The 20,907-nt window shown below is 52.5% G+C and overlaps 8 protein-coding genes across 8 annotated transcripts; 5 read left to right on the top strand and 3 right to left on the bottom strand.

The window, feature by feature from the left end:
• Positions 1-13: 13 nt before the first annotated feature.
• Positions 14-1,708, top strand: HER10_EVM0001249 (uncharacterized protein; the record flags this gene model as incomplete). Its single annotated transcript, XM_035471004.1, has 2 exons — positions 14-961; positions 1,043-1,708. 2 exons carry the CDS (start codon positions 14-16, stop codon positions 1,706-1,708), a joined length of 1,614 nt encoding a protein of 537 aa, XP_035333707.1.
• Positions 1,709-3,194: 1,486 nt separating this feature from the next.
• HER10_EVM0010746 (uncharacterized protein) lies at positions 3,195-4,100 on the top strand (the record flags this gene model as incomplete). Its single annotated transcript, XM_035480196.1, has 2 exons — positions 3,195-3,272; positions 3,330-4,100. 2 exons carry the CDS (start codon positions 3,195-3,197, stop codon positions 4,098-4,100), a joined length of 849 nt encoding a protein of 282 aa, XP_035334358.1.
• A 1,634-nt stretch (positions 4,101-5,734) lies between these two features.
• HER10_EVM0008441 (uncharacterized protein) lies at positions 5,735-7,368 on the top strand (the record flags this gene model as incomplete). Its single annotated transcript, XM_035477964.1, has 2 exons — positions 5,735-7,038; positions 7,113-7,368. The coding sequence occupies 2 exons, from the start codon at positions 5,735-5,737 to the stop codon at positions 7,366-7,368; spliced, it is 1,560 nt and encodes a 519-aa protein (XP_035334195.1).
• A 364-nt stretch (positions 7,369-7,732) lies between these two features.
• Positions 7,733-9,156, bottom strand: HER10_EVM0010833 (uncharacterized protein; the record flags this gene model as incomplete). The annotated part of the gene is made up of 4 exons (XM_035480281.1): positions 7,733-8,584; positions 8,641-8,788; positions 8,825-8,922; positions 9,079-9,156. 4 exons carry the CDS (start codon positions 9,154-9,156, stop codon positions 7,763-7,765), a joined length of 1,146 nt encoding a protein of 381 aa, XP_035334369.1. The 3' UTR covers positions 7,733-7,762.
• Positions 9,157-9,704: 548 nt separating this feature from the next.
• Positions 9,705-11,149, bottom strand: HER10_EVM0007042 (uncharacterized protein; the record flags this gene model as incomplete). The annotated part of the gene is made up of 2 exons (XM_035476609.1): positions 9,705-9,819; positions 9,843-11,149. The coding sequence occupies 2 exons, from the start codon at positions 11,147-11,149 to the stop codon at positions 9,705-9,707; spliced, it is 1,422 nt and encodes a 473-aa protein (XP_035334095.1).
• Positions 11,150-15,428: 4,279 nt separating this feature from the next.
• On the top strand, positions 15,429-16,628 carry HER10_EVM0011117 (phosphatidylethanolamine-binding protein). Its single transcript, XM_035480555.1, has 2 exons — positions 15,429-15,946; positions 16,021-16,628. The coding sequence occupies exons 1-2, from the start codon at positions 15,549-15,551 to the stop codon at positions 16,211-16,213; spliced, it is 591 nt and encodes a 196-aa protein (XP_035334393.1). The 5' UTR covers positions 15,429-15,548; the 3' UTR covers positions 16,214-16,628.
• A 274-nt stretch (positions 16,629-16,902) lies between these two features.
• HER10_EVM0012953 (A/G-specific adenine glycosylase) lies at positions 16,903-18,882 on the top strand (the record flags this gene model as incomplete). The annotated part of the gene is made up of 1 exon (XM_035482327.1): positions 16,903-18,882. One exon carries the CDS (start codon positions 16,903-16,905, stop codon positions 18,880-18,882), a length of 1,980 nt encoding a protein of 659 aa, XP_035334514.1.
• Positions 18,883-19,121: 239 nt separating this feature from the next.
• Positions 19,122-20,907, bottom strand: HER10_EVM0003599 (uncharacterized protein; the record flags this gene model as incomplete). The annotated part of the gene is made up of 1 exon (XM_035473270.1): positions 19,122-20,907. Exon 1 carries the CDS (start codon positions 20,841-20,843, stop codon positions 19,122-19,124), a length of 1,722 nt encoding a protein of 573 aa, XP_035333861.1. The 5' UTR covers positions 20,844-20,907.

Raw genomic sequence — 20,907 nt, forward strand, 5'->3', positions numbered from 1 at the left:
CTCTAGCCACATAATGGTGAGGCCTGGAAAGCAGCGAGCAAATGCCGAGAAGATGGACGTCAAGTCCAACTACACCTTCTCTACCGGAGGTGCGGCTTTTGACGACGGCCTCGAAGATTCTGGCTCAGCCATGCAGGTGTACCGTGTCAGGTCGGGCCTGACGCACATGCAGAGCAAGTCAGATAAAGAAGTGGAGGCCACGTACGAGACGCTTCAGTCCATCTTTAGGCTCGGCTTGGAGCCCGTCTTCACCATCGACCCCCATAACCTTGAGGCCACGAACAAGCGTATAATCGAGGCCATCGAGGCCAAGGAGAGTCTGGTGGTTGCTGCTGGATATTTCATCCCGCAGCTCAAGGCACAAGTCTCGCTCGGCAAGCCGGCCGAGATGCGCGAGAAGCCCTTGCTGGCGAGCGACTTTCAGGACAAGGTGTCTGTCGTTGCTTACGAGATTGGCCGGCATGGCAAGGCGGCCAAGGCCATGTGTCTCGTCAACCCTGACAAGGAGGGCGTGTGTATGTCGATGAACATACCCAGCAGCAAGGGTCGCGTCTTCTTCAATCAGCATCTCATGGACCTGGAAGAAGGCACGAAGAAAGTGAGAGAGCGGTCTCTGGGTGCCCGTATCGGCGCTGTCACCGATCCGTCGTGGGCCCAAGAGGTCCAAGGGGAGGCCAAGGACAACGGTACCGACAAGTCAAATTCCGGAAAGAACAAGGTCATCTACAAGGCCATTCCGGGCGAGACTTTTTCGACCAAGGCGCGCCTGGCGCGTCTTGCGGCCAAGCTCGACTCGGCTCCCGTCGACGACCCCTCGATCGTCAAGGAGATCATTGCCGAAGCCGAGGGCCTGGCGCTGGGCCATGAAGCGACTGCGGCCAACCATGGGATCATTCAACTCCTCTGTGTCGACGAGCCGTTTGAGCGCGACGCCGCCAAGCTAGCCCTCGTACAGATTCAGGTATGTCATGTCGACCCCAAAGGTCATTGGCCTTTTACCCCGCTTCAACCGCTGAGACGCCCGGCTGACATGTCCCCTTAGAACCTGTGGCCGGAACTCTTCCGTATCGCCAGAGTATCTGAGTCACTTGACGTCGAACTGCTGTTCCGCGTTGGCTATGCGCTCCGCCACCAACTCAAGAACTCTGTGGTCGTCGAGTACGCCACAGTCAAGCCCTTCCTCGGCATGGTCGTGATCCTGGGCGGTGCCGAGGGTGACGTCCAGGACGAGGCGTGGGGACACCGGGTGAAGTCTGCCCATGACGCCGCCGCCGGCTTGTTCTGCGGCATCGCGCCGACCGCGAGCGACACGGCCAAGAAGCCAATCAAGCGCGACGCCGCCCTCACTATGGTGAAGAGAGACCTGGAGTCGATTCGAAAGCTCCTCAAGGACGCGGCCACTTCGATCAACCAGGGCGCTGCCCGCGCGTTCGACTACAAGTTCCTCCCCCGCCTCATTCCCCTAGGTGAGGCCCTCAACAAGCTCGCCAACTGCCACGAATACAACGCGGCCCGGGCCTATATCGAGGCCATTTATCGGAACATTGCGCAGGACTACGAGCGCCTGTACGGTGGAGTCATTCTCCGCGCGGTCCATGCCTGCGAGGGACATGTTGACGAGCTGGAGATTGAGGAAGAGGACGAGGGCGATGAGAAGGGCGGCGTAGAGGAGGGTGAGGATGGCGATGACGAGGATATGGAAGTTTGAGCCTCAGTGCCTCGAGGAGGTTCTCAGAGGAAAGGGGAATGCCCTTCTGGCCTCTCTCTACCTTAGATGGCGTGCGTACCTTGCGCGAGTCTATCGCGCATCGTTGCTGGCCTATGGCTCTAGGACAATGTAGATGATTATTCAGAAAGTGATAATGGTATATACCTCCAGAGACTTGGTCAAGTGACAGGTCTATCAAAGTCGAAGCGGGTGAAGGGGCAGTGGGCTGAAAGGTCCTTCCTATGACCTGGCTTGTCTGTCTGCGGATGTAACGCAGAACAGCAGGTGAGATGGCACGCGCGACTGCCGTTGGTGTCTTCGCAGAGGAATGAGAAGGAATCGCTGTTGATCTGTTCAGACAAGAGGAAGGTGAGGTGCAGTGTTCCACTGGAACCGGAGATGTGGACACCGAAAAAGGTACGTTGCTCTGCCGAAGAGTCCGTGCGCACCCAATACCGTACTGCAGTGTGGCGTACCGTCCCGGGGTAAGCCGGGTGTCGAGATATTCCAACGTCCGCCCCAATGTCGACGGGGAATTCCCAGGAACAAGACAGGTTTGTGATCTCGACGGGAAACGCCCCGAGAAACATTTACCTTCTTCACCTCGAAGGGGAATCGAGGCATAGTACGGAGGGAGCCATCTTGAATGTGGTTTCGGGATGAAAACACGAAAGGATAACGACCGTTGGAAGATTCGAATGCCTTTGCTACATCGAGGGGGGCCGGGGGGGACCGCGTGGCAGAACGAGACAAGAATTGATGTAATTGAAAAGGAGTAGATACGGCCCTGAGGGCAATGTCCTTATCAGTTGAAGATTGACGGATGAGATTCAAGGGTTTCGTATTCTGGGAAGGGGGAAGTTCTCGCGAGAAGAAGAAGCGGGTTAGAGGCTCGTCGTAAAAACGAAACTCCCTTTTTTTTTCCAGAGTAAAATATTCTTGCTGTGGGATTTGCCGAGTCGAGGCGGTACGTATCAGAGTCGCCGATTTTCCGAAGTAGCGCCCCCGAAGTACTCTTGGTAGAAGGGAAGGCACAAGGGAAGGCACAAGGGGAAGGCGCGATGCTCTGCCGGCGCCTTCCTGCCCGACTGGATATGTACGTACAGGAGGCAGCCCATCCCAGCGGCGCTTCTCACTTCACGAGCTTCTTTTCTTTCTTCTAACCTTCATCGATGGAAGCTTACCTTCGCGGCCAATCGCCCTCACGCATTACGAGGGATTCGGAAATCTTTTCAGTTTGATTTATTTACCTTTCTTGCGTCTTGAGAATTCTTGCTTCATACAATCAACAGCTTCGCGATTTTGCCGTCTTACCTTTTTTGCGCCGCCATATCATCTCACGGAGAACCTGTTGCACGCCAGGTCCTTTGTAGGTCCTTCTGCTTCTCGAGCTCCTTGCGCTTTCTGGTTTTTTTTTCCAAGTCACATCACTCGTCTCTCGCACACGACAATAGTTTACGAAAGCATATTGCCCTACAGCGCCAACATGCCAGTCAACAAAAGGCTCAGACTGGCCGTCGAGGCTCGCAACAAGATGTTGAAGGCATGGGTTGCGGAGACGGAGGTACGAGGCGCCTTGATTACCTAGGTCTCAAAGTGACACCGACTAATATATCTCTAGGCCGGCAAGGAGTTCATGAGGCGCAAGCTTCAGCGCGAGACGGAATCAATCACCCGCACCTGCGCAAGAGTTCACACTTTTGAGGAGATGCAGGGAATGGGATCCAATCCGACTTGCGAGAGCAATCTGCCCAAGGAGTCTAGGGTCGCGCTGCTGTCCACAGAGGGCAACAAGAGCGCTCGAGATGTCCGAGCCGCGAAGACCCAAGTCAACTATGTGGAGCAGAGCGTGGACTACGAAGACGAGGAATATGGCGCAGATGACGAAGGAGATGAAGAGGAAAGCGTCACCTTCTCGTCGTCCAACGACAGTGGCAAGGATACCGACGACGGAAGAGAGCTCTCCCCCTTGGAAGAAGGTGACTTTCGCACGACCGAGGAGCTCGAGGACTTCAAAGATAACCTCGCAGACCAGAAGGGCTATGCCCTTTTGGCCCGCGAGCAGAATTCTGACGAAAACGAAGTCCTCTGGATGGAGGTGTTGGATGATGACGACGAGAACTCCGGAAAGAGTTATCAATGCAGCGACTCTTCTCGTACTGATGTCGATTCTGGAGGAAGCATCAACGGAGGAGAATTGGCCGAGGAGCTACTGGACGTGACCAATTCGGAGATGATGTTTGCGGAGATGGACAGTCGATTCAGTTTGAAGAAGCGCCAGCGGTCCGCCGAGAGGGCATACGACAACAAGGAGAAGCTTGCCAAGAAGAGAAGAATGGCGGAGGAGGCGGAGGCAGCGGAGGCGGCCGCCGTTGAGGGCGACGAGACTTGATTAGCCGCAATAAGTTGGCCTCATGAGTATTCATGCTACGAGACGAATGGATCCGTCGAGGAGTCTATCTTTTGCTCTGTATCAATTATTTTTGAGTTGTCGTGAAGAGAGAGTGGTGTTGCTGGTATTGGTCGCTTCCCCGGTGAGCAGGATAGCCATGCAGCGCAACTCTCCTGGAGAGAATCTTCTTGTTATACACGTCAGCAGGGAAAGCCTTTCGGCCGGTAGGAAACTCGATAATATGGTCTTGAAGTGCGTAGTTGTATGGAAAGGGGAAGTTGGTGGGCATAGCCTATGATTCCTCCGTTGGTAGAAATTAGGTGGGTGAAAGGGCTCTTCGCAGCGGCCAAGGCCACCTTCTGAATTCCTTTCCCTGCCAACAACACTCGAATCAATCTCGAATGTGATCCTTCGGACAACATGCGTTAGCGCTGATGCTGAAGGCAGCGAGCAAGCCATAGCTGCACCATGACACGGGCTAGAAAGCCAAGTTCGCTACTGAAGCGTAGCCATGTACATATCATATAGTTATGAAGAAGGAATCCGTTGGCTGGATCTCAGCATAGTATATTTTGCTTCGGAACTTGGGTGCAGTCGTCCACAACACAACCCCGGTGCTACCTCAAGTCTCATCAAGTTGATGTGAGAGAGACACAGAAACTCCCCGAAATTGCATTAGGATCCTAATATCAAGGCCTGGGTTCATGAAAGGCTTTATTCTCCAACTCAAAGGTGTCTATTTCTATGTTCATTCCATGGGCCATTATGCAATGATGAGCGATGTGTTGCACTTATGACAGCAACAATACAGAGAAGGCCTGACTTTACCTCCTTAGCCTATAAGTGTCGTTTGCCATTATATCGAAGATGAAACCCTGTCCTTGCCTGCTTTCCGAGCCTATAAACACCTCTCATCCTGTAAAAGATTGTTCGAGAGATGATGTGTATCCTCGTAGTTAATGTGGCACAACTTCATGCTGCAAAGCGCCGTAGACGGGGCTCGGGAAAGCGAGACCTCGTATTGGTTCACGAAACCAATATGCTTCGTAAGCCTGCCGTACTCAAAACCCAGATTGGATTAGGCATCAAAGCGGATCCAAATCTATTTGTCGTGCATGATGATTGCTCTAATACTACCTAGCTAGGTACTTACCTTACTGATACATGACCAATATCTGAAGTAACAGAATACGTGTTGACTGAAAGGTCGGATCCGGGTTTTGAGCGAGTATGCGAATTGAGAAGAAAGAGTCCGGGGGTCGAACGAGTTATACGAGCGTACGTCGTAAGGCATACGAGCCCATCCGAGACCGACCGTGTTCACCTATTGAAACCTAGAACCTTGTGCAAGTACACTTGATATGTGAGATTTATAGTGATCATATCAAAGCCGGTTACCTGATCCTTAAGATCATGTTTTTTAGCGCTCATCTTCAGTTGATAAATACTGAAAGACCCTCTCATCCTCGTCAAACATTAGGCCGGCCGCCGACTGCAACCCCCATCCCCCCTCCCCCTCTGACCGACAAAGTATAAGGTAGACAACAAATAACAAAAGCTTATCGCAAGACAGTAAGATCTGACTACAGAACGAAAACTCTCAAAGATAGACTGGCCAATAACCATTTGAGCAGATGATGCCTCCTACAATCGAAGATTGCTCGACTCCCACCCACCTACACTTACATCCTTCAGCCCATAATCACGCTACGGAAGCGGCAGAGCCTTCCCAAGCAATTGTTGCACCAAAGTTTCTGGAGAACCAAGAGAGAAGCGGCATGAATGCAAGCGACGGTGACCCTTTCGCAACAAGAACCGATGAGTGCCATTTGGTTTGGTGGGACAACGACCAGGATCCGGAGAACCCGCACAACTGGCCTAGATGGAAGAAACTAGTCAACTGCGGATTGATCAGCTTGCTCACTCTCATCGAGCCGCTAGCATCTTCAATTTTTGCACCAGGCATTCCAAAGCTCATGCAGGATTTCAACAGCACCAACAGAGAATTGTCTGCCTTTGTTGTGTCCGTCTACGTGCTTGGCTTCGCCTTTGGCCCGATGGTTCTGGCGCCTCTATCAGAGATGTGGGGACGCGTTGCCATCTACCACATCACCAACTTCATCTTCCTGGCATTCACCGTAGCCTGCGCTGTGGCACCATCTCTTAGCTCCCTAGTCGTCTTCCGTTTCTTGGCCGGCACTTTCGGCGCCGCTCCCATGACCAACGGGGGAGGCAGCATCGCCGACATGTTCCGTGCCGAAGAACGGGCAGGCGTCATGGCTGTATTTTCCGTAGGGCCACTAATAGGGCCAATTATTGGACCCATTATCGGAGGTTTCCTTACTGATGCCAAAGGTTGGCGCTGGGATTTCTGGCTCGTTGTCATTTTGGCTGGCGCCATCTGCGTCGCAATGCTGTTTACCCTCAGGGAGACCTATTCTCCGGTGATTCTTGAGCGAAAAGCAAGGAGGTTGCGACAAGAGACCGGGGACGGGCGCTTTCGCTCAAGACTCGACACCGGTATCACGACTAATGGGCTTTTTAGGAAATGCGTTGTAAGGCCGATCAAGCTGCTGGTCTTTTCGCCAATCTGCACGATCTTGGCTTTTTATCTGGGCATCGTGTACGGTTACATTTACATTCTCTTCACATCCGTTCCCTACGTGTTTGAAGACTTCTATGGGTTCTCAACCGAAATGGTCGGCTTGGTCTATCTAGGGCTTGGAGTCGGAGCCTTTGCTGGAATGACCTGGTTCGCTATAGACAGCAGTCGGGTATCCAAAGACCAGCCGATAATCAAGCCAGAAACTCGGTTGAGACTGCTACCAGTCGCTGCTGTTGTGTTTCCAATTGGACTTTTCGTTTACGGATGGACTGCAGAGCACAGGGTCCAATTCATGGCGCCTATCATCGGCTTGGCCCTTATTGGTGTTGGTAAGCCTCTCTGAATCCCTTAAGGATAGCATACATCTTTGCTAACAAAAAAACGCCAACCCCAGGAAATCTCATCAGTTTCATGGCAATCTGCACCTATCTGGTCGACGCATACGAGCTATATGCCGCCTCGGCGCTTGCGGCAAACATCATTATCAGGTCTCTCGCAGGTGCTTTTCTTCCCCTCTGTGGAATGAAAATGTATAATGCGCTGGGCCTGGGCTGGGGAAACGCAATGCTTGGTTTCATTGCTGCCGCTTTGATTCCTGTACCCTTTCTACTCTCGCGGTACGGGGAGAGACTGAGGACAAAGTTTGACGTCAGCCGCCTCTGATAAGGTACGCTCAGTGATTGTATTGGTCTCCCTTCTCTCATCTGAATTATCAGATCTATTCATCTATGGAGAGATAAGAGTACGGAGCTGATGAAATAGGAGACGAAGGAGGGTTCTGGAATGCCACAGAATTGTTATCCTAGTCATAACGCAGCTCCACAGAGTCTCATATAGTCAGGTACCTGTATTATGTGTATTATGTGGTCCTCTCACAAGTCTCAAAGATAGCCCACAGCCATTAGTAAAGTTAGCACATATATTTATGTATGTCAATTCATAGTACCAAACGCGGTTATGAGTAAACCTCATTCCTCTCACGCCACGACTGAAATCCACCATTGTAGACGTGTAGTACTATTTATATTGCCTTTCTTTTATAGACGCAATTCAACTCTCAAATCTCTTCAAATAACCCCATTTCATCCACGTCAATTTGCTCTACGATCGATCTCTTCGGCCAATCGACCCATGCTCGCCACTGCTCATCTAATGCAGTTTCAACTGCAGCCATCATTTTGGAGCTCCATCCCTTGTTCATCCATTGCCGATGTTCAAACGGCCTGGTAAAGGCAGCATAGTGGGCCAGGATAATGAGGGCAACATGATGATGGTTGCTGATTAAATCAACAAAGAACGAGGGTAAAGAAACTGGCCACAGCCAAATACGACGCGCGCGGGTCGTGGTTTGATCGGCTGCGCACGCGGCGTAAGTAGTCCTAAGCGATTCGATGGCCAGCAGGCACGAGGATTGGGCATCCATAGCCTCAAATGTTGGGCTTAGCTCTCGAGTGAGCTTGAAGAGTTGGTCCAAGCGACGCTGGAAAGGACCTGTGTGATCGATGGGTAACGGCATTATATGTCCAAAAAGAGGCCCTAGCGGTCCGGCTTGGAAACATGTCTCTACCGGCTTGAAAACCAATATGCTCTTGATGCCCTGAAGCAGCATGAAGGACTGCGCAAGATCTTTGGGGGCGATGACAGTGTCCGGATCGTGTTGTCCTGTGATAGAGCACATGCTAATGATGAAGAGAAATGTCGCAAGAAAGAAGTAAGGCTCAAAGCTGCCTTCATTTGCATTTTGCAGCTTAGCCGCGAATGCTTGTAAAGCAACGTCTTGATATTGCGATGAGATTAGTGCGAACTCATCGTGCAGAGCAGGGTGAGTTTGAGCGTAATGGAGCGAAGATAACGCAAGCAAGCCGTGCATCAGAAAGTCCTGTTCTGCGGTCAACGATGAAATGAGTCGAGCCCAGGTACCCGGGGAGACCATACGTGAGAGAACGCTGTTTCTGGGACCACTTCTCTCCATATCACAGCCGTAGATTCCTCATCTTCGAGAATGTGGCAGATGACGACGTTGTAGTGGTGTAGCAGGCGCATGTTTTGCGTCCAGGTCCCAAAAGGAGGTGTATAATTCTCTCTATTCGCCGGACTGCTAAGTGACAATGTCGGCAACCCTTCCGGAGTCGGAAGGCCCGGATCGGCACTTTGCATCGGCTTCCGTCCTTGGCTTGTGACTGTGGAGTCACTTGACGTCGGGGACTGTGGCCCAGGCTCGTTAACTAAGCTGCACGTATGACCATACTTAATGCAATTGGCGCAAGGACGTTGCTCATCGCACTGAGATACCTCGACGTCAGTCTTCGAATCATCACTCCAGCAGGTTCCGGGAAGGATGTGAAATCATTTGAGTGAGGAATTTGGCCATACCTTCACGTGCCGCGCCTTGCAGCGAGCACATCCGTTCCGCGATTTTCTATGGCCTAGTCTTTTGCGAGTTGTATTCATTGTCGGTCAGTCATGTAGGGTAATTGGTGAGAATTGGAAATCAGTCGAATTGCGATTGTTTGTGGACGAGGAGGAAATAAGGTCCACTACTGGTGACATACCGTACACGAATACGTCGTATTCCGGGAGGTTGTCAACATTCTATACGACAATACGGCGGCAGCTCGACCGCGTGATTCATGTTAAAGTTTGAGTCTGTCCGCAACTAATTCCAGCGTGCTCAGCCTAGCCACATTCGATGGTGAAGGTTTCCTGGTGTTCCCCACCGATATCATAAAGTAATCAATCCATTGTAACCGACGGACAACACTGGCATGCATCACTTTCCTGCAGTCTCCCTAAGACACATTGGCACCTTGCATCAATTCCCTTTTATTATTAACACATTGACGACTAGTTTGCAATTACCTAAGCTCCATTTACACTAACTTCACCACATCATTATCTCATGTGCTTGATACATCAGGCATCGCGGTAGCTTCCGGTACTTCGCAGCGTCAAAATCTGTCTCCAGCTCAAATCATGTTGGTAATCGGCGTCTCCAACCATCAAAACGACAGTAACTCTTCAATCCTCAGTGGCCGTGGTTTCCGTGAGATTGCCTCGATTGCCTCGATTGCCTCGATTGTCTTGACTGCCTTGACTCCCTGGACCGCCTCGAGTCTGCAGATGCAACCGAGTGATACGAGGCAAGAGACTTGTGGCAGTTGACGCCGCAGTCGTTATGATCCAACTTGTAATGATTGTTTTTGTGGTTTATCTCATCCTGTCTGGTGTTGTGCTCTCCTCTCGACGCCCTCGACGACCTCTGAACTCCATAATCGTGGCCATTGTTGTGGTGGTCATAGCCGTTGCCGTTGGTATGGTAATTGTTGCCATGGTAATCATTGTGATGGATATCATTATAGTTGGTAGGATGATGGTCCTTGGGATAGTAGGTGTTGGTCCTGATGGTCCTATCGTCATAATGCCCGTTGTTATGGTTATAACCGTTGCCGTTCACATGATAGTCCTTGGGATGCCAGTTGTTGTACTTGTCATCCTGGTGGTTGTAGTTATGATAGTCCTTCTCCCGAGCAATTCTTGAATCCTTGGACGCCACGGAGCGGTACGAGGCTAGCGAATGTTTGCAGCCCGAGCCGCAATCGTGGTTATCCTGCTTGACGAGGTTGTCCCTGTACTTCCAGTCATCCGCGGGTGTGTTGTGTTCGCCCCTCGAAGCGCGGGAAGATCTTTGGACTCCATAATTGTAGTCATGGTGGTCGTAGTTGTTGCTGTGGTAATTCGTGCTTCGGTCGTAGTATGGCCTGTGTTCTCTGGACACCTTGGAGCGGTACGAGTCGAGGGAGTGATGGCAATCAATGCCGCAGTTGTTGGCATCGAGCTTGGCTAAGTTGTCTCTGTACTTCCAGTCGTCTGCGGTGGTAACGCCTCCAGCGTGGTAGTCTGGGTCAATCCATGCAGCCTTAGCTTCGCTTCTTGCTTGGATATGAGGCTCATCTCCAGTGTGGATTTCGGGCTTCAGGTCGAAGTTGTCTAGAGCAGCTTCATCTCTGGCCTTGATCTGAGGCTTGTCGCTGAGTTGGACCTCGGGTTCCAAGTTGTAGTTGTCGAGTGCAGCCTCGTCCCTGGCTTTGATCTGAGGCTCTTCTCGGGCTTCAATATCAGTCTCAAGATTGCCGTTGTCCAGAGCGGCCTCATCTCTGGCTTGGATATGAGGGGCGTCTTGCGGTTGGGTCTGTGGCTCCAGGTCCCATGCATCAATCGCGGCCTCGTCTCTGGCTTGTATCTCTGGCTCTTGCTGCCAGTCAGACACATCAACAATGTTCTCTCCACGGGCCTCGATATTGGGCTCCGCATCGGCAGCTTCGGCGGCAGGGTCAGCCCTGAAGACATGAACTGGGGGATGAATGAGGCTGGGGAGCACCGCGACGGGTACTGCGGTTACACCGGCCGTTAATATGGCCAAAGTGATGGTGACGAGAAAGCGCATGTTTTAGATGTTGCGGGAAAGAGCAGTAGGATATAATCTGATCGCTGATGTTGGTACAAGGGTAGCTGATAGACAGGTATGAGAGAAAGACTCATTGACCGGCCAAGGTTCAGTCAAGTTGGCTTGTGATATAGTTAGTACGGCGAACTACAAAGGGATATTGCTAGGTCTTTATACTTTTCACTGGTAGACAACAATGAGTATTAGGGGACGACTACTCGCTTAGAACTCCTGAAAAGAGATACGAATAAGACTACCCAAATCGACCTCTGCACCTCGGCGTCGATATCTCATGATCACTATCCTACTCCGTCGGCCTCCTTCGGGATATGAGAAGATCCGCTTAGAGAATCTAGCGTAATCGTTGAGTCAACTTTTGAGGTTGTTGGCGCCGAGCTTGAAATAAACTTGGCATGGCAAATTTCACCTTTGACTTTTCCGAACGGCAATATCATGGGTAAAGCCGTGCCGCCTATGAAAATCCAAGGATTGTCGGGTACCAGGATGAGAGCCTGGTTGAGACTGGGTCTAGATGCGGCCTAGAATCAAGGGGCAATCCAGGAACCGACTTGCTTATCGCCAGAAAGCAAGCTTCTGATTTACGCAAGCGTCATGTGTAATTAAGGCCAGTCTGCATGCTGCGCATAACGGCAACAAGCTTACTTGATCGTGAATTGGAGGACGATGTCCAACTTCACCCCTCTTCCTAGTAGTGGAGTCGAAGTCAAATTTGCCGTTTTCGCGCAGGAGTCGGTCCATTTGAGGAGATATTCACGCGGACAAGGGAGCGTAGTGTGAAGCTTAGAACATGCCATTCGGATAGCTCCATGATTTGTACAATTCTCCTCATCTCCTAGACCTAGCTGAAGAATTGATTCTCGACATGGAGCAAACACTATTTCATGATACTAGCGCGGAGACTTTTCACCGACCCTTTCACCGTAACTGGGAATATGTCGAGTATCATTGATTCATGCAAAACGATCAGCCGTCGGTTTTTCGATTCGGTTCGAAAACCATACAAAATCTTACAGCATAGGAAGACGAGCTTAAAGAAGATTCTGCTTGTAAGCTGTGGAAAAAGCTGCACCGTAAACGTAAACGCGTCTGGTCTCCACCAGCTCATCTAAATGATCCGAAGTACACTGTTTCAAATCGCATGTCGTTCGTCAATGACATTTCCATGTTGTTGGGTTGACATTTTTGAGCCAGGGTTCCAGGGTGACCGATCCTTCTGCAGATCATTGTCCCGGCACGGCGAAAGCTTCTTACACGTGGGTGTGTGGGTGCAGCATTGTGTATGGCAGCCTCAGAGCCTCGGTCTCCGACTACGTAGCATGCGAAGATCCTGCTCCGAGCCGTGCGGGCAATTGCACAAGACTTCCTTTCAACGTCCTCCTTGCGAGTCAACTCACCTATATTGAGAAATGGTTTCAATTACCATGGCCAACTAGACCGATGGGACATTCCGGTTAGGATAGCGAGAATGTGTGTCAGGAACCCAAGCTGCTCGACCTAGCTGCTCCAGGATCATAGCTCCAACTCAAGAGAGCTTGTCCAGGGTGTAAGCAAGGATAGTGTCGATCATAACTGACGTTGCTGGGCTCACAGACACCGGAGTTGTAATTTTAGGCGCAAAGACCTTGAACAGTGCAGGTGCAAGTTGAGCGTAACAGGCCAGGCTTGCACATGGTGCTTTGCTCTTCGGGCGGTCTCGCCGGCTACTCAACGAAGCTACCCCGCGTTGCCCCTCTTTCTCAAGGGGGTTGACAAGAAGTCAAAAGAAGGTTCCGCCGACGACGAGGGGTTGCACGGGATGCCGGTGAAAATTGCCTGCCACGGCCCATGACATGGGAAATCCGCCTCGGCGTCGCTTTCGTTGTGGCCATGGAGTAGCCACTTCGAGTATCATATGATAGTTGATGGAGAATAGAGTTGAGACGCAAGATAGTTCCCTCATGAGTTCCGACTGGAGGGTACGAGAGGCTCAAGGAGTTAAGGGCGTAGTCTTCCAATCGCGGCGGCTCGGACATTAAAATCGGGTTAGCGGTTGAGGGGCTGCATTTACCTAGATCAAACCTTGATTCAACGGTGTGTCGTGAACATGGGGGACGGTAAGACGCGTGTACGATCGTCGGTCCTTACTCATGGTGAAAGTTGAGGTCGGGGAACTTGGCTTGACTGAGATGCGGGACCGAGATGGCGGCGCCGCGGCGGGCAAGTGCGGGAGGTGGGATGCAGTTGCATTGCAGACATCTCCCGAGATCGACTGTCTGCCATGCCGTGAGCCAACTCTCTGGGCCGTAACAGCCTCTAGCTCCAGCCTTCAAGCTGTCAACGCCAAGTTGAGCACCCATAGTGCCAAGATGGGCTTCTTAACGCCAAGTCGTTTAGCCAAAGTAGCTGTGCACTTCAAAGACTACAAATGCTCAGCTCTTACCCCTCGAGTCCATCTTGATTTTGTTATGGGAGTTTCTCGTCTACAGACACGTCTAGTCTGACCCGGAGATCTTGCTCGCTCTGCAGCAGCAAGCTTCCACGACCTTACTCAGCGCAGAGAAAGTCCATCTCAACATCGGGCGCAGGCAGCCTTGCATTGCCAGCCGGCACTCCCAACTTTGTCCGTTCTCGATCAAAGCTTATTTTACCAGCTTCGAAAGTTTCCATCTGTTCCTTGATTCAAGAGGCCTCATCATCATTGACTGGACTGACGTCCAACGCGCTAGCTGGCGGGCGCTTGGAGAGACTCTTTCCGAGCAGCCCAACCTCGGACGGGAAGTAAATGCGAGTATTCGAGAGACGAAACCTAGAAGCGAGATGCATTCTACAACTATCAATCATCACCACTTGGAGCGGAACATCCGGAACGATCACCTTCTTTTCGTCCCATGTCTTGCGGTCGTGGTCCATAGAACTTGCTCGAGCTGTCATAGGGTCCATGCGATTACGCCGCCCACCCGACTGACCCCTCATGATCGCTTAATTATGCTTTAGGCAATGCACCTCGGATTCCTCTCCGGCTCGGGGTCATTGATCCTAATTGTTATGGCAAGTAAGAGTCAATTCACACCTGCTGCCTATCATCAGCCTGTCTGTATGGCAGTCTCTGGAAAGTTCCTTCGAAGCTGCCAGGAACGACTTGAAAGTCTGCCGAAATCATGATTGCTTACTCTTGCCGCATAGAAAACGGACCATATATCTACAACGCGGCAAAGCAAAAAACAGGCCAATAGATGTTTGTAGTCCCGTCGGAGGACAGAGCTGGTCTGTGATCACAGTTTACCGAATGGATACAAGAGAAACATCGTTTAACATTCCGGCTTCCTCGGCATAATTGTAAGGGGAAGAAAAGAGAGAAAGACGCAAAAGCAAAAAGAAATTGTCTCATGTCAAGGCGGGATTTAACCGCTGCAACTCCCCGAGGTGGGCTCGAACCACCAACCTCCAGATTAACAGTCTGACGCGCTAGCCAATTGTGCCATCGGGGATATGAGATATGATTGGATGATGAATTGGAGGCGTGCAAGGGATCTAGAAGGAATGCTTTTTTCGTCCCGCGCTTGGCCCAAGCTCCTGCCCGAGCTCGCTCCTATCGCCAAAGTGGCCGCGATACAAGCAGCGTGGGCAGAAAGGGAAAGAGGAAAAAAAGAGAGCGCAAAGGAGCGAACCTCTGAGATGGCCAAGGATGGATCTGCCCTAGCTCTTCAGATCGTCTCACGGAAAAGTTCTGGATTGCGGTGATCTAAGATGTACGCGAAGTTAGACTTCGTGCCAAACTCCCCCACTGAGAATAGCCTTTCTTGATGAACAATGGATGGTTGGTTTGTCCCATCCACTGATCTCTCGGATCTCGGTGATTTCCCCTCGAACGGAGGGCTGGATTCTGGAATAGCTATGTTAATGAGACATCGAGTTCGACTTTCTTCCTTACTCTCGCTCTACTCCGTACATGATGTAGAGGCTGCTCCTGACTGGTCGATCATGGAGCGCACAAGACTTCATGTTATTATCATCAACCATGATCATGGTTCTTTCGAGGTGTCTCTTAGACAACGCCCAATTTCACGAGACTGTCATCTTCACCATTGCGACCACCAAGCTCCTACGGCGGAAGATTCGACCCGTAATATCTTGTTCGCAGTCATACTTGACCTATGTAGCTACGAGAACCTCTACATCTGCCAAGACCCTTCGTGCAGCTACGCCACCAATTTTCCACCACTGGCGTCAATTCCCCTCATCCCACGCTCAACCCCGCGTAGGTCATCACGCATCATGTCTTCGGGCTAATATTGCCCACAGGCGATCATTTAAAACATCCTTCAAGAACGCGATCTCACCCTCCAAGTTGACTTTACATCAGTACATTCAACCCATCTTTTCTCTCTCCCTCGCCACAATGTCACTCTCCGACCACGCGCAAAAGCTCACCAGCACGCTTGAGCAAGCCAAGCTCGTCCCGGGCTCAGCGGAGGTGTTGATACCAGAGGGTTTTAAGCCGACGACCAAGCTCGAGGTCTCTTTCGCTGACAAGGCCCTCGATGTGGGCAACTTCTTCCGCGCGGGCGAGTGCAAGCTTGCGCCCAGCATCTCGTTCGCGGCCGAGGAGGGAGCAGAATCCGGTGCCTCATACACCCTCTTCCTGACAGACCCGGACGCGCCCACCCCGGACAACCCGCAGTTTGCGTTCTGGCGCCATTGGGTTCTACCCGGGCTACAGCCGCTTAGTGGAGGCGCGGTCGTCGCGCAGACGAAGCCGGCGTTGACTGAGTTTCTCGGCCCCGGACCCAAGGACGAGTGAGTAGACAGACAGTCTCAATGATTTTGACAGCCTTCAAAAGTGACCTTGCTGACCCTGCCTTACCTTGTAGCTCAAAGCCACACAGGTACCTCTTCCTGCTCTACCGGGAACCCCAAGGACTGGATCTCAAGAAGGAGGATATCGGCGGAGAGGAATTTGTGCAGAGGCGCTCATGGAAGCCTGCTGAATTCGCCGACAAGCATGGTCTGAAGCTCGTTGGAGTGAACTGGATGACCTGCGCTGGCGATGGCTGGACAGAGTGAGGCACGATGCCCGGTCTGTCTGGCAGATGCAGCTAGGGAGTCCAACACCAAGGCAAGCTGTGCCAGCGAAGGGTCATCACGAGACTGTACCGTCCCTCAAGCTACCTGGACCGAACCTTCACGTCCCCAGCTGCTCGAATGGAGGCTATCAAAACCTCGCTGATGGTTCACGACGCGGCAGCGAGCTTCCATGGACGGCGAGATTCGGCGGCATCGTCATCGAAAATCGTTGTGAAGCTGGTCCTATAGTCTAGTTGGTTAGGACGTCGGATTCTGATTGAAATATGATTAGATCCTTCCGTAGGCCCAGGTTCGAATCCTGGTAGGACCTGAATCTTTTGCTCCAATGATGCCTTTTCTTTTGCTGATTATGCGGATACTGGGCCCGAAGTCGAAGCTCCATGATGCATGTCTTGGAGGTTGTAAATGTTCAGTGTTAGAGTTTGCCACTGCTTAACATGTTGTCCATAACAAAAACCACGTCTTGCGTGCATCTTGGATTGTAGTGGTCTGTGCCTGAGCCGCGGCGCTTCAGGGCCCCTAACTGTCCGCTGCGATCTGAATTCCAGCGAACGCGTACCTGAATCGACGCTAATTATTTGCTTTTCACCCGTCAAATGTACCTGAAGTGAAATTCGGACCACTTTACTCCACGACGCGTCTTTTCGTCGCGTCTCCCAAACATCACCATGATTCAACGTCGCCTAGTCCGTCGACAGAGCTCACTCGCAGCAGCCAAGAGAATCTTGGCGCAAGTCGACAGCGAGCCAGATGTAGAAAACAAGAAGCCGACGTCTAGATCACGATCGGTAGCCACCAAAAAGTGTGCACCTGTATCACCACCGGCATCCAAGGACGCGTCGGAAGAAGACTTCAACCCAACTCTTCAAGACGACGATGGCGACGATGTGAAGGACGTTACTGAGCCGCCGCCGAAGAGGCGCAAGGTCGAGAAGAACCCCAAAGCTCGAAAAGCAGACACCGCCAAACTCCATGCGCGTCTCTTCGGTCCACCCCAGCAGCAGCGGGCAACACAAGATGCCTGCTGCTCGGCCACCGCATCAAGGACGCACGCCACCTCTTACCACCGCCCTCTCCTCCTAGACGGCCAAACAGGCCGGTGCGGGCGCGATGCTCTCCTCAGCTGGTTCGACTCCATCAGCACAACCCGCGGCATGCCCTGGCGCAAACCCTGGATCGACCCTGCAAAGACTTCGCCAAACGACGCCGCCGACCTCCGCAGCGCCCTCGAAAAGCGCGCCTACGAAGTCTGGATCAGCGAAATCATGCTTCAGCAGACCCGCGTCGCCGTGGTGATCGACTACTGGAACAGATGGATGGCTCGCTGGCCCACGATCCACGACCTCGCGGCCGCCGAGCCTGAAGATGTGCTGAGCGCCTGGCGCGGGCTGGGCTACTACAGCCGCGCCACGAGGATCCACGAGGCGGCGAAGCTGGTCGTCGCGGACCCGGCCTGGCGGGGTCTGATGCCCTCCGAAACGGCCGAGCTCGAGGCCAAAGTCCCGGGCGTGGGCCGGTACACGGCCGGTGCCGTCGCTGCTATTGTGTTTGGCGAGGCCGCGCCCATGGTTGATGGGAATGTGCTTCGCGTGCTGAGCAGGCAGTTGGGGCTGTATGGGAATGCCAAGACGGACAAGGCTGTCATTGATTTGCTCTGGGCAGCTGCAGATGCGCTTGTCAAGGCGGTTGCGAAGGACGGACCCGACGGAGATGGCACTCAGGTTGCTGAGAAGGCGCCGTTGAGTGATCGTCCTGGACGGTGGGGCCAGGCCTTGATGGAACTCGGAAGCACCGTCTGCACGCCGAAGCCAAGCTGCGGCGAGTGTCCCATCACCTCCACGTGCCGGGCGTACGCAGAGGGTTTGCAGATAGCAGCCAAGAAGTCGAAGAAGGCAGCTGGAAAGGTCGAGGATATTGAGGACCTGTGCTCGATTTGCGAACCTTTTGAAGAAGGCGCAGACGAGACCACGCTCTCTGAGGAAGATTCCGAAGCTGAGTCGCTCAAGCGGAAGCCGGCAAAGGGGGCCAAGAAGGGCGTAAAGACGCAACTGGGGCCAAAGCAGGCGACGTTGTCCGCCTTCTTCACCTCAAAGACAGCCAAAAAGAAGGAGGAAGAGGAGGAAGCGCAGCCCAAGGTTGCACAAATCGATGCAAGAACACTAGAAATCGTTGCGGAACACGCTCGAAAGTTCCCCCTCAAGGTGGTCAAGAAGGCAGTTAGAGAGGAAGAGGCCCTGGTCTGCGCGGTCTGGCGCAGCGACGACGGCCGATTCCTAATACACAGGCGCCCGGAGAAGGGACTCCTCGCCGGGCTGTGGGAGTTGCCCAGCCACATGCTGCCGTCTATCAGCGGCAACACCGCGACGTCGCGGAAGAAGGACGCTCAGGGATATGTATCGGGACTCATCAACGGTGGCGGAAACAAGAAGTGGAAGCTGAAACATGCCGGGGAGCTGGGCAGTGTGCCATGGCTGTTTTCACACCTGAAGCTTACGATGCATGTGCATCTCTTTGAGGTAGATTGCTCTGAGGACCTCGTCTCGTCGCATGCGCGACATCGATGGGCTACTGTTGAGGAGATTGATGACGAGTCGATGGGGACGGGGATGCGCAAGTCCTGGGCTTTGGTGAGGGAGAGGTACGGGTAGTGTATGAATGTCTTGGCCCGCGTTATGCGCTGGCAACCATGTAACCAGCACAAACCTCCAAGTCGGCCGTTAAACCTTACCCTGGTTAAAGGTGCTTCATCTTGGGTAACTACGATTTGGGGAATTGCAACATGGAAAAGAACCAATCATGTAGAGGCCATATTATCAGTATTCAATTGCCACTGCAATTCACCCTCTCAAAAATTACATGAAATCACTACATGTAGCCTCATGCCAGCTCACAGGTGGGCAACGACATCCTCTTGCGCCACTGATGGTTGAAACCCAGGAAACCCTGCAGAGACCTCTTCATCAACAAACTTCAGATACGGTCGCAGCCCGCCAAAGAAGAAGTTAGTGTTGGTCTTCTTCCCGGGAATGTTCTGGCTCAAAATCCAACTGGGAGTCTTGGCGAATAGAGACCCCTTCAGCATGCTATTACACAGCTCTACCCAGTCTGACTCGGCTTGCCCCTTGGCCTCCATGATCATCCGCCTCCTTTGGCTACGTGTATTGACTGCTTCTTTGCCCAAGCTACCGGCCCCCTCCCCTTCTGTTGGCTCTGCTTCTGAAAGCGAGCCTTCGGCGTACTGTATAATCGACATGATGAAGTTGACCTCTAACTCCACGACGGGAGGGAAATTGGCGAAAGGGCTCTGCGGCCCAGATATGAGAAACATGTTGGGGAAGCCAGCGCAAGCAACGGCACCAAAGGTCGTAGCTCCATCACCCCAGTGGTCTTTCAACGTGCCGTTTCGACCCGTCACATGGATCCTCGTGTAGCTGCCGTCGACTGCCTCGAACCCCGTGGCGAAAATGAGCACATCAACCTCGTGAACGTTCCCGTCGGCTAGCTCGACCCCCTGAGGAACCAGACGTCTGATACCGTTCGCCTGGAGGTCCACCACATCGACGTTATCGCGGTTGAAGATCTGATAGTATCCAAAGTCGCAGAGCGGGCGTCTCGCATAAGCCTCCCGCGGTTTCAAAATGTTTGCCTTACGAGGGTCCTTGACGATCTCGTCGATTTTTCCGCGTATGAAGTCACAGGCCGCCTCGTTAGCTTCTTCATTGGTCACGATGTCGCCAAAAGCGCTGAACATGAAGCGGAACCCGTTGCCCTGGGACCACACTTCCTCAAAGGCCTGTTTTCTCTCTTCGGGCGTCGCGTCGGTCGCTTTGCGGGCCACCTCTGGGACGCCAAACCCGACACTCGAGGACCAGACGTTGTCCCAAATCTTGTCGTAGTCTGCGTTGATCTTTTGTCGATAGCTAGGATCAACTGGCCCCTGGCCACTGGGTACCGAGTATTGTGCTCGTCGTTGAAAGAGAGTGAGTTGACCCACGATGGGTGCGATTGCTGTCATGACTTGCACGCCGGTGGAACCACTCCCGATGATGCCGACTCTCTTTCCCTCTAACTCGATGGTATCATCCCACTTTGCAGTGTGACACGTGATTCCCTGGTAGTCTTTCAAGCCGGCAATGTCTGGATAATTTGCCTTGGAAAGTACGCCAAGCGAGTTGACGAGGTATCGAGCATGATACACGGTTCTTTCGGAGCTGATTCCTGTCGAGGAGCATTCGATCCGCCAGCGATGTAGACTGTCGTCCCACGTCGCCGACTGCATCTGACAGTTGAACGACATGTACTTTCGCAAGTCATGCTTAGCCACAACATGTTCGAGATACTTCAGGATCTCGGGCTGGTAGACGTAATGGTGCGACCAGGGGTACGTTTGCAGGTCGTCCTTGTCCCAGGAGTAACGATACAGGTAGCTTTCTGTATCACTCATGGCACCGGGATATCTATTCCAGTACCATGTGCCTCCGACGTCGCTAGCCATTTCGACAGTTTGAACTTTCATGCGCGGTTGCATGCGGGTCAGGCTGTATGTTGCGTAGATACCGCCGAATCCTGCCCCCACGACGAGGGCATCGACCTCGATAGGCTGAGCCATACTGACAACTCAACTCTGCGATGGGATTTTGTCGTAAGAATTCCGCTTCGAACAGAGATAAAAT

Source organism: Colletotrichum scovillei (genome assembly GCF_011075155.1).
Source record: "Colletotrichum scovillei strain TJNH1 chromosome Unknown Contig00005, whole genome shotgun sequence".
Lineage (NCBI taxonomy): Eukaryota > Fungi > Ascomycota > Sordariomycetes > Glomerellales > Glomerellaceae > Colletotrichum > Colletotrichum scovillei.

Coding starts and splice junctions, on each gene's coding strand:
- HER10_EVM0011117 (XM_035480555.1), top strand. CDS start 15,549: ATGTCACTCTCCGACCACGCGCAAAAGCTCACCAGCACGCTTGAGCAA. Junction 15,947..16,020: donor GGCCCCGGACCCAAGGACGA/GTGAGTAGACAG, acceptor CTTACCTTGTAG/CTCAAAGCCACACAGGTACC.